General features: G+C 46.3%; 1 protein-coding gene across 1 annotated transcript in view; it reads left to right on the top strand.

The window, feature by feature from the left end:
- The first annotated feature begins 1,012 nt into the window (after window positions 1-1,012).
- Window positions 1,013-10,600, top strand: part of KCNH5 (potassium voltage-gated channel subfamily H member 5) — a 162,292-nt gene continuing 152,704 nt past the window's right edge. Inside the window, exon 1 of the mRNA XM_032996364.2 lies at window positions 1,013-1,085. Within this exon, the coding sequence (XP_032852255.2) occupies window positions 1,013-1,085 (73 nt within the window). The remainder of the gene's footprint in view (window positions 1,086-10,600) is intronic.

The raw sequence follows: 10,600 nt of genomic DNA, 5'->3' as shown, positions 1-10,600 counted from the left end.
TCGTCTGTAGCAACACACGAAATTAGCAGAGGCAGAAGCAATAGGTGGAGAAGCTCCTTCCAGGATTTTACTGTCCATGCCTTTAAAAGACACGGCCCGAAAGGTGGAAAGGCTGGAGGGAGGCCGGGGGCAAGAGGAGGGAAGAGTTTACACAGAAATTGGCGTTTGGTGTCTCGCTGCACAGACTATTCTGCTCCTTTGGGGCCCCGGCACAGGAGTTACACGGTAGAGCCGGGTCCTTGAATAGAATGATAGAAAAGGGGGCTCCAGCCCCAAATCTGCCTCCTGTTGCCGCCCCCTCACACCTCTCACTGGGGGAGGGAGGAATCCTCCAAAAACGATGGTTGATGGCTTCATGCAAGGCTGGCGTTTTACATGTTACCTTGCACTTTTACGGTTGCCGTTGGCGGGCGAACCGCAGCCACCTTCCGCTCCGCCATCCAGCGTTTCCTGCTCTGGTTTCCCGAAACCCACCCTCTGAGCACGGGGGGGCGAAGAACCGTCTTTAACCGCCCCCCCCTCCCCGTAGAAATGAAAATGCAGAGCGGGTCGGGGGCTTGTTTCGCTCAGGGGGCCAGGGCAAAACTTCGAAGGCGTTTCCCGGGCGAGCCCGCCGCAGGGGACAGCCCCCAGCGCCACGCGTGGGGGTGCCGCCGCGGGTCCGCGCTCCGCCTCCCACGCCCCCTCCCTCCCCCTCCCCTCCCCGTCCCGGGGCGGGCGGGCGCGCAGGCGCGGGGGGGGGGGGGGGTGGGGGTTGGAGGTTTGGGGGGGGGGGGGGGGGGGGCCGGCGGCGCTCGGCGGAGCGCTGCGCGGCGCTGCGCGGCCCCAGTCCGCGCTGCGGCCGCCGCGGGGCCGCCACTACCATGAGCGGCCGCGGCCGCCCCTGCGCGACTCACGGGCACCGGGCGCAGCCGCCGCCGCCGCCGGCACCCCCCCCCACCCCCCCGCCTCCTCCCCGCCGCCGCCGCCGCCGCCGCCGCGCACCCCCGGCCCCCGAGCCCGGCGCTGCAGGATGCCGGGGGGCAAGAGAGGGCTGGTGGCACCGCAGAACACCTTCCTGGAGAACATTGTCCGGCGCTCGAGCGGTGAGAGATCGCCCCCCCGTCCTGTCGGTCCGTCCGTCCGTCCGTCCGTCCCTCCCTCCGTCCCTCCGCCCTCGGGGCGCGGAGCCGCCGCGCCCGCTGCCACGCTGATGGGGCTGTGCCAAAGCGGCGCCTTCAAGGAAGGGGGTCTGCCGTGCCCCGCCGGCCTTCCCCAGTCCCGTCCGTCCGTCCGTCCGTTCCCCCCCCCCCCCCCCCCGACAGCGTTATCGGTACTATGAATTTGTAGCTTTTTTTTTTTTTTTCTTTTTTTTTTATTGGTGAGCCGGTTCTGAAAATAAGTAGTCATCGTTTACGTTTCTAATATCCTCTCTGCTCGTCGGGTCTTTTTTTTTTTTTTATCTCTTCTTGTTGTTCTTTAGTTCTCTAATAATCGAGCTCGCAACCGTTTTCATTCAGGGTTTCAAAGTCTTTGCGATTCTGTGACACTTTAAAGTCTGTGGCAAATGTACCGGGAAGGAGGAGGAGGGAGTGACTGTGATTTGGGCGATGGTAATCCTGTGGCTGAGCAAATATGTAAAGAACCGTCTGCTGTTGCTCATCTACAGTTGCTCTGTTAGGTGAATATTTACAGGACTGGTTCAGGACTGCATGGCCATCAAATTATTCCTCGCTGCTGGAGTTAAATTCGCCCTTTGATCCAGTGCAAAGCACTGATGGGCGCTGTATACAGCTCCATTTAAGTTATGGTGTGGTTTCAGACCACTGTGTATTTCAGACCGGGTGTATTAATGCAGGTAATGCTGTAAGCAAGTCTTTTGTTAGTTACATTCATTTTTTTACATAGTCCTTGCTCTGGCAGGTAACTACTGAAACATAGGAGCGTTTGCACCCATGAAGTCCAGTAAGAGACCTGGACTTTGGATCTGCTAAAAGCTTTCTCCCTGCACAGCCCAAGTTTCAGGTGACTCTGCCATTCCAAAGCGCTGCTGTGCCAGCGTGCACCTGGGGACATGAATGGGAAGGGTGGGCAGAGCAGAGCGTGGAGAAAAGCTGCCACATGTATTACTAATCAAGACGCTAATGTGATGTGAAATCATGCTGAAAAGTGTGCCCTTCCACCTTTCGATTGCACGATTCTGGATTTACCTCACGTTCATACTAATGTGGTCCGGTGTGCTGGCTTGAAGTTGATTTTGATGGCAGGTAGTGAGTTAGTGATTCATTGACTTCCTCAGGAGCCGGAGTGGGACAAAGACTTAGAATTTGTTTTAAAGTTTAAATGCCAGCCTTGTATTAAGCCGTCGACCGTTTTTGGGGGGGTTTCTTCCCTCTGATGTTGCCTGTGTCAGTTCTGTGATCGGCAGCTGACTCCTTGTCAAGCTCTGTAGCTGCACGACCACTAACAGCTAGTTTCTTGCAATAGTGTATTTATTTACCAGAATATTAAATGCAAGCTTAATTAATAGAGGTTTATATAGCACTTTCCCTTTGACAATTTCAAAGTGCTGGGTGGAATTTAATTACGCTTCACAGCTCCGTGTGGAAGAGGACCCACAGAGACATTCCCAACCTGTTTTTCAAATTGTGGCGTAATCGGGGGCTCGGGGCATCGCAGCTGTTTTCCCCAGGTCATGCGGCAAGCTGGTGGCAGAGCTGGGAACCCAGTTTGGGATTGCCATGCTTTTGTATCATGCTCTAATTAAGTCGCATGTCCTCCCTGGTGAAAGCTCAGTAAAGCTTTGAGATCTCAAGAACTGGAAAAGCTCAGGCGGCTTTCGAACATTATACTTTAAAAGCACATATCCCTTCCAGTTTTTAACCTGATCTAATTTGGAAGCATAAATCATGCTGATCTGGTCATTCATTCTGCTTTTTCTCTGCTACTGATGATGCCTAAGCGTGATGCTACTGGGGCAAATCTGCCCTATTGGACAACAAAACAAAAAGTGGATTTGGAGTATTTTTAACTCATGTACGTGGTCTTTGTTGTGCCCTGAAACACAATTTAGCTCTTATTTTTGTCATCCAGGACATAACCTTATTTGTCCTTTATAGAAATAGTAATTTTCATTGGATTCAGCACTGTTTAACCCAAACTTAATGGTATCCAGTAGAGCAAATCTAGTTCAAGTATCTCCTGCCAGTGCTCAATAGAAGGCAAGGAGTTGGTCTGCTGACTATGTGCTGGGTTTTGTATTTATACTTGGGTTCACCAGTTTCCAAGAGATTTTTCATTGACAAGTTGAGGAATGGGGTGAAGGAAGGATCGATGATTGTTTTTTAAAATATGTCTTCAGCATCCTCAAAAAAAAAATCCCTTCAATCACCTTTCCTGGTTAAAGAATACTCTCTTTTGAGATTCCTCATACTTACGCAGTCCCGTGACATTTCTTAAGCATAGATTTTTTCCTAACAACCAGGAAAATGTTTGTAGATAGACGTAATATCTTCTATTAGGTAACAGGTATGGCTGGAAAAATTATACAGGTATTTTGGCATATAGGCTCTTCTTCAGGTGAAATGGAAGCAATGGTTTCAAAATGAAATGTAGGTGGAGGCAAATTACTCAGAGTTGCCAGAGATGGATCTGAGTAACAGAATTTATAGACAAAATTGCAATAATTTTAAAATGTGGAAAGTTAGAACTAGCGAAGTGGGAATACAGTGTGTAGATTTAGTGTGGTGGCCAGTCTGGTGTTAAAAGCAATCATATATTAAATTTTCATCATTACTTATGCATTTTATGTTTAGGAATGTTGTAAACCTTTCTTTTTCACCCCAGCTTTGGCTACAAATCAGATTTGAAATTGTGGGAGAGGCGCTCATGGCGAGTCCGTCGTGAGCAAAGCATCAAAGTGGTGAGCAGAGAGGAAGGGGGTGGCCATGGTTCTGGTTCTTCTGCCCTTGGTACGGAGGGGTGGGAGCTCTGGGCTGCGCTGCCGGCCATTCCCCTCTCATCCACTGTGTGTGTGAAGGATGGAGCAACTGCCAAAGTGATGGGGGGGGGGTGTCCCACAGTGTCCCCTTGCCTGGGGAACCTCTCTTTTGGAAGTGACTTTATACCTTGGAGCTTGTGAAGTGTTTTGGAGCAGCGGCACACTCTGCTTGTTGGGCAGCAGCAGGTTGCAGGTGCTTCCCAAGGCATTTGATGGTGGACAGTGACCTTTAAGCTGCTTTGCAGATCCTTTGCCCGCACCACAGCTGAGCTCCACTCGTGGAGAGACAAAGCCTGTGGGGAGAGGCAGGATCCGTTGTTAGACCAACTGCTGAGGTTGGTAAAGAGGGACAAGCCCTCAGGACACACAGACCTATCTTCAGGGTAATCTCAGTGTACTCTCTGCAATGTTTTTTTTTTTTTTTCCTTCTGTGAAAGCACAGTGAAAATATGTTGAGTAAAGGTCTTATCTGAGGCTTACAAAGACTGATACAATCTCACTACAGCCTTAACTGTGCCCTGGATCTTAAGAGCACCAGGTGTTTTGCTAAGCTGAAAGAAGTGTTTTGTGAGAGCACTGGGTTAAATCACATTAAGGTGACTACCTTTTGCTGCCATTAGTAATTTGGACGTTTAATAAGGGCCTTCCTTAGGGCAATGTTCTCTCCGAAGATGTTCTCAGCAGTCTGTGCCCGTTATTAGTAATACTGTTGGTTGCTTCTTCAGTGCATTCAGGGCTCCTGCTGGTCCTGACCTCGGCTCAGGGCTGTGGAGGTGCAGCACGGGGCAAGTCTCTAGAGCCCGGCTGGGCTTTGTGGACCTGGCCCAGAGCTGGTGCAGAGCAACCCAGTGAGATGAGCCACACACACCGGGGCGGAGGAAGGTCTGCCTTGCCTGTCCAGCGTCACGTATTCTAGCAGCAAAAGCGTTAAGCTTGTGTTAATGGCATAATTTGCTTTTACGGCAGAGGATGAGTTTGGGAAAAGATTAACTCTGGGACTGTGCAGCAATATGCAGTAAGAGGACTAACAGTCTGGAAGAGGGGCTTAATTTAGTGAAAGACTATTTGTAGCCTTATCTATATGTTAAGAGTCATCGTTATTGGTTATTGTTTCTGTTGCAATAACTCTTAGAAGCTTCCTCAGGAAAATGGGTCTTTCACAAATGTATTTTGACACTTGGGCTGAAATCTTGGCTCCGTAAGGCTTACATGGGAATTTTACTGTGAGCTTTAATGAAGCTAGCATTTAATTCCTGGCCTTTTTCAGCTTTATGCCACATTCCTACAAAGCAGTTCCTTCAGACAGAGTTTTACGCCCTGATGGGTCCCTGTGACTTTGATGGGTAAAAGCATCAGCCCTGTTTGCAGGGCGCTGTGTGGACAAGGCAGGTTACCCAGGAAGGGAGAGGGAAATGGGTGTCACATCTGTAGCTCTAAGACACCTTTTTCAATTTTATTACACTCATATTATAGATAAAATAAGTGTCTGTTGTCTCTCCTGTCCTTCTTACTAGCCTGTGTGTCATACCTGATGTCTTACAGGCAGGGTGACAAAACATTGTTGTTCTTATGGGACATGATACATGTAGGCTTTTCTCCCCTAAATGAAAAGAAGCTGCATTTTCATCTGATCCAAGTTACACATGCTGGAGAGAGAAAATTCTTTAAAGCAAGTTACTTCAAGTTTACAGGATGTCTGTTATTGGGGATCCTCTGAAAAAAAATGCGGACCTCAATTCCCTAAATCTCTACATAAAGACACTATAAACTACGGGGTGAAAGTTTCCATCTTCCAGTTCAGTTGACTGTGGAGAAGTTAGCGAAGGGATGACTAACGAGCTTATGTCATTAGGTTTTTCTTTGGCATATGAAGGCACAGGGCTCCTTTTGCAACTTCTATGACTGCAGGGGGCCTGCTGATACGTAAATTAATGCAAAGTGGATTTTTACACTAAGAGGCATAACTAGATGGCATTTGTGAGGAGTTTTCAGTTGCAAGTGCCCTGCTTTCCTTATTCAAGTTGGTTTGCTGAGTGCTGAAAGATTAGCCATATCTGACTGCTGCCGAAATTGGGGGAGTTTTACATGGTCTAATTTTTCTTATTTTCTGTGTGTTTTATTTAAAAAAATAATGGTTATGACAGCTCTCTACCATTGTGTTAATGCAGAAGCCCAAATAATGCCATATCGTTAGCTAAATTAATGGCTGGATTTCCTTGAGCTCTGATCAGCTGCTTTGTAATTTGTGGGTTTTCTCTTTCTAATATTTCTTTCTGTGCGTATGGTGGCGGTGGGATGGGGCGGCAGGAGAGACGTCTGCTGGGGGAGGCTTGAGCGCTGCTGAGCGTTTGCCACAAGAGGTCACTGCAAGAGTTGTTGCATTCCCAGGTTCATCTTTAAATCTCAGAGTGAAGAGGAAAAAATGAAATTATTGATTTTTTTTTTTTTTTTTAAGAGTAAATGTCCAGTTTTCTTATTGCTGTTGGAAGGAGTATACTGCCAAAGAGTAATGTCAGGAAGTTAAGTGAGATGTGGAAATACATTTAATTAGACTGTTTAACAGGGTACTATTCCGTGGTTAAACCGTAATTTTAAGTTATTCTCCTGCAAGGCTAAGGGAATAGGATTTTTTTGTTTGATAAAATGGAGTAATAGAAGGTGGTTTTGGAGTTAGCACTATAATAACCAGCTTTTCAGAAAAAAAGTCTGTTACTCGTTTAATCAGCGCACTCGGTGACTGGCTATTTTAACTGCCAAGCCCTGGGTAAGGCAGGTAGCCAGGGCCCGATCCTGCACCCCTGTGTGGCAGCGGGAGGGAGTCCGACCACCAGCTTGCAAAACGCCCCTGAGGAAACTCGTCCGGAGCAGCACCTCGGTACCGGGCTGGGCTCTGTCCCGCTGATAGTTCTGCTTCAGTCACTTGCACAAAGAGGGGAGCATGGGAGAAGCAGACAATTCTCTGCCAAAACAGGTTTTTTGAGATACAGCCAGACTCTGAAACTGCAGCCAGGACTAGCTTCGGGCTGAGGGTTTGCAAGAGGAGCCCCCGTGTCCGAACAACTACTGTTACTAGAATTTTCTCATCTGTGCATGAGAAGCAAGCACTCTCGTTTGTATAAAAGTAGACATTTGATTTTCGGTTGCTCCTGGAGGGTGCCTGTGTGCCTTGAGTGAGAGCTACAGTGTGCTCCAGTTTAAATTCAGTCTCGCTACGTCTGTGTTGTGTTTTGCATAATTTTAATAGAGAATAGATTCAGTGGTGGCATTTAGATGATAACCGGGATATGTGAGGATTAGTTTAACTCTAGGATAAATGAATGTGTGGGGGAGAAATTGTGATGAGACTTGTGTGAAATGTCACTTCGCAGGCGACTCGTAGGGACACTCTGTTGTCCTTATTGACTCAAAACTCTTCCTGGGGTCAGGATGTTGTGCCACAATAAAGGCAGGGGTTCACACTGTTTGTGGACTTTCACATTCAGAATGATTAAAGTTAAGTTTTTAAGTTTTCAGGAGGTAAATTCCAGGCAGACTCTAATCCCTCCTCTTGAGCTTGCTTGCTAAATCACTGAAAGCTACTGTGTTCCAAGCTAAGTGACTTACACGTGGATTTAATATTTCAGCCAATGCTGGATTATTTATCTTTTGTTTTATGTGAGGAGCATTTATTTGGGGCTGGAAATAGATCATTTTAGCATAGTCGGTATGTTGGCATCTTGCTCTGGGTTTAGCCCTCTTTGCATTTTCATAATATGAGTATTAAATAAAAACAACACTGGTACAGAAAGGTGATGTAAAGAGTTAGTCCTCTGAGAGTTTTTTTTTTTTTTTTTTTTCAGGCAAGCAATGCTTAATGTGCTGGATAAATTGGATGACACTGTTTTGCATGCTTTAAAGACACCGGGGAAATAATAGCTTTGTTAGAAAACAGCAGTGTGGTTTTACAGTAAGGAGTACAAAGTGCTGCTGGAAGTTGCTGCTTCAAGCACAGGGGTTTGTCTGCAGCCGACTCCAGAGCTGGAGGGATGTTGGTGCCCGTAGAGGCTGATTTCAGAGGGCAGCACCCTCTAAAAGGGTTGAGGATTTTCCATTGTATTCTGTGGGGATGCAGTACGTCTTGAGTGTGGTTGGAGTCACTGTAAACAACAGCAGTAGATGTATGTATTATCATGGCCAAGACTTGCTCAGGAGAGCTAAAAAAATTAAAAATGAGAACATTTTTTTAGGACTCCTCTCCCCAGCGCACACACAGAGGAGCCCCATGAATTTTCCAAGATGGTTGAAACAAGACTGCAGCAATGTGCTGACCTGGTGTAGTTATAAGGAGAGTCAGCTGAGAGCAGTTTAAGTGGTTTGGGGCTTTTATAAGACAACATGAGCAAAAAAGGCAAATTCCTGATGTTTCACAGACCCTGTCAGGTCCGGGCTGCATTTGCTCTGCAGTGGAAGGGCTGTAATTCTGAAGGACAGCTCTGTGTGAAGTTGCTTGAGTTAGTAGTTTATTCCTGGATGGAAGCACTGCTTCTTTTTATTACTATAATAATTATTATTACTTGTCTTCTGCTACTGCTTAATTTTTTAAAAAACATCTTTTCAGTGGTGAATTTTTAGAAAAGATTAGTTGTCTGTTTTCTCGGGATGAGATGGAATTCTGAAATGGTGATTTAAACAGTTTTGTTTACAAGTGGTACCCAAGCATTCTTGAGAAAAGATGATAAGAGACAACGTTTCTCACTTGGCTAAACATCTCCTGGAATGGTTTAGCTGTTCTTCCTCTCCTGTGTTTACGTAACATGAATTTCACACTGCTTTGGGCATTTCGTTGGTTAAAAAAAAAATTGCTTGCATACTGTGTTGTTTTTTTTTTTTTTTTTAACCAAAACAAGTCTCAGCACTGTGTTGAATATTAGTTACTGCAAGATAGAGTAAGATTAAAGGCTTGCTGCTGTACAGCATAGGCTGCCTTTATACAAAAGAGCCTTTTTACAAAATAAAGCACAGCAACAGCAAATACAGTGCCTTTAACAATTGTTTTCATCAGTTGTGTTCTGCAACCTGAAATTGTGCTAACTGTATGCCTCTAATATCCCAGTTCCATGCCATCAGTATTAAACCTTGTAAATAGGACAGTTATATTAGCAAATAAAAAGCCCACTGACTTCCTAAGAGGAATCTAGCAACTCTGAGACAGGCGAGTCTGCTGGCTGAGCCCTGCTTCCCCACTCTCTTACAGACACTGGTGTTTAGATGTGTCTGGTCAAAGAACTTATACAACCTACAGATTTGTGATTTGGGCTCCCTACAACATATCAGAAAGGGAGATAGGTGGAGAAGATGATTGGTGGAGGCAATGACATCAAGGCAAGCATAGAAATAATAAAAATTTAATTTTATCTCTAAGGAAATGGGAAGTGGAAATGCATTTTCAGTGCATTGGAGAAATCAAGCAAGGATGAATGCATTACTGGCCATTTCAGGCTAATCATTGTGCAAATTTTGAAGTTAGCTGCACATTCGTGTTTTTATAGCATGAGATATCACTACATGGTAACCTGGATCATAGTTGCATAGTGTTTCATATACTGAATCAGACCATTGGTTTGTCAGATTTACTGTCCTGCTTTCAGCAGTGGCCAACATCTGGTGGACCAGGGGAGAAGTTCCCAGCCTCCGTAGTAAAATACTTGGGAGGTTGGGTGCTGCTGTACATGGAGAGAGAAGACTTTCTTTGCTGGGCATCAGCACAGATAATTCACAAGTTTTGGTTACCAGTGTCTTACTGCAGAATATGAGCTGTATTTACACATTGCCATCCATAAGTTTGGCTGTCCTTGGCAATCCCTGTGATACTGTTCTTTCAGTGGAAGCATGGTGTGCTTAAAACTGTGTCAATCCAGGTGTTCTGGTGTAGGCGTAGTGTCTGAATTTGGTGTTTTCCAGTTACTAGTAGCTAAATTCTGTTATGAAATATTTATCGTTGAGAATACTGACAATATAATATATTCTTTAAAAAAAACCAGCTTGCAGAATATAGCTCTTGTGTATTGAATCCAGCAAGAAGACAGCTGTGAAGATCCCAGTGCTGGTGTCCTTACTATGCTCATTACCCTGCAATTTGCAGACCTTTTGTTGTCTCCTTTTCTTTTTCTTCTGTAGAAGGCACAAAACACCAGTCTTATCTGTTGATGACTAAAACAGGCAAGGAGAGCTTTCCTCCCTCATGAAGGCAGTCTGAGCCTGGGTCTGTCTTGCAACAGGCATCAGCCCTGGGGGAGGGGGGGCAATCCTTTGGTGTGTGGCATTGCAGGGCTCAAGACTGATTGTGTAAAAGTCCTTTGGCTCACTCCAAATAAGATCTTTTGTATGAGCTAATGGATATGGAGTGTGGGCCATCAGGGGCAGGGGAAGACCGGGGGTGAACCTGGGATTTGATGATGGAGGTGCACCCAGTGCTTGCCTGCTGCTGGGGCACATCCCTGGCTGCCGTTGGGTGATGAGCTGTGGTCTGGGCACATTGCCTCCCTTGTGCGTGCAATGAGTGTGGATGTATCTTGGGAAGGTGCAAGTTAGGCTTTGTCTTTTGCTATACCTGATCTGCTTGATCAAAGACTTGGCTTGTGC

Source organism: Tyto alba, unplaced genomic scaffold, assembly GCF_018691265.1.
Source record: "Tyto alba isolate M040663 unplaced genomic scaffold, T.alba_DEE_v4.0 Super-Scaffold_29, whole genome shotgun sequence".
Taxonomy (NCBI): domain Eukaryota; kingdom Metazoa; phylum Chordata; class Aves; order Strigiformes; family Tytonidae; genus Tyto; species Tyto alba.
The sequence above is the reverse complement of the archived record's forward strand: the minus strand, read 5'-3'. Positions and strand labels throughout refer to the sequence as shown.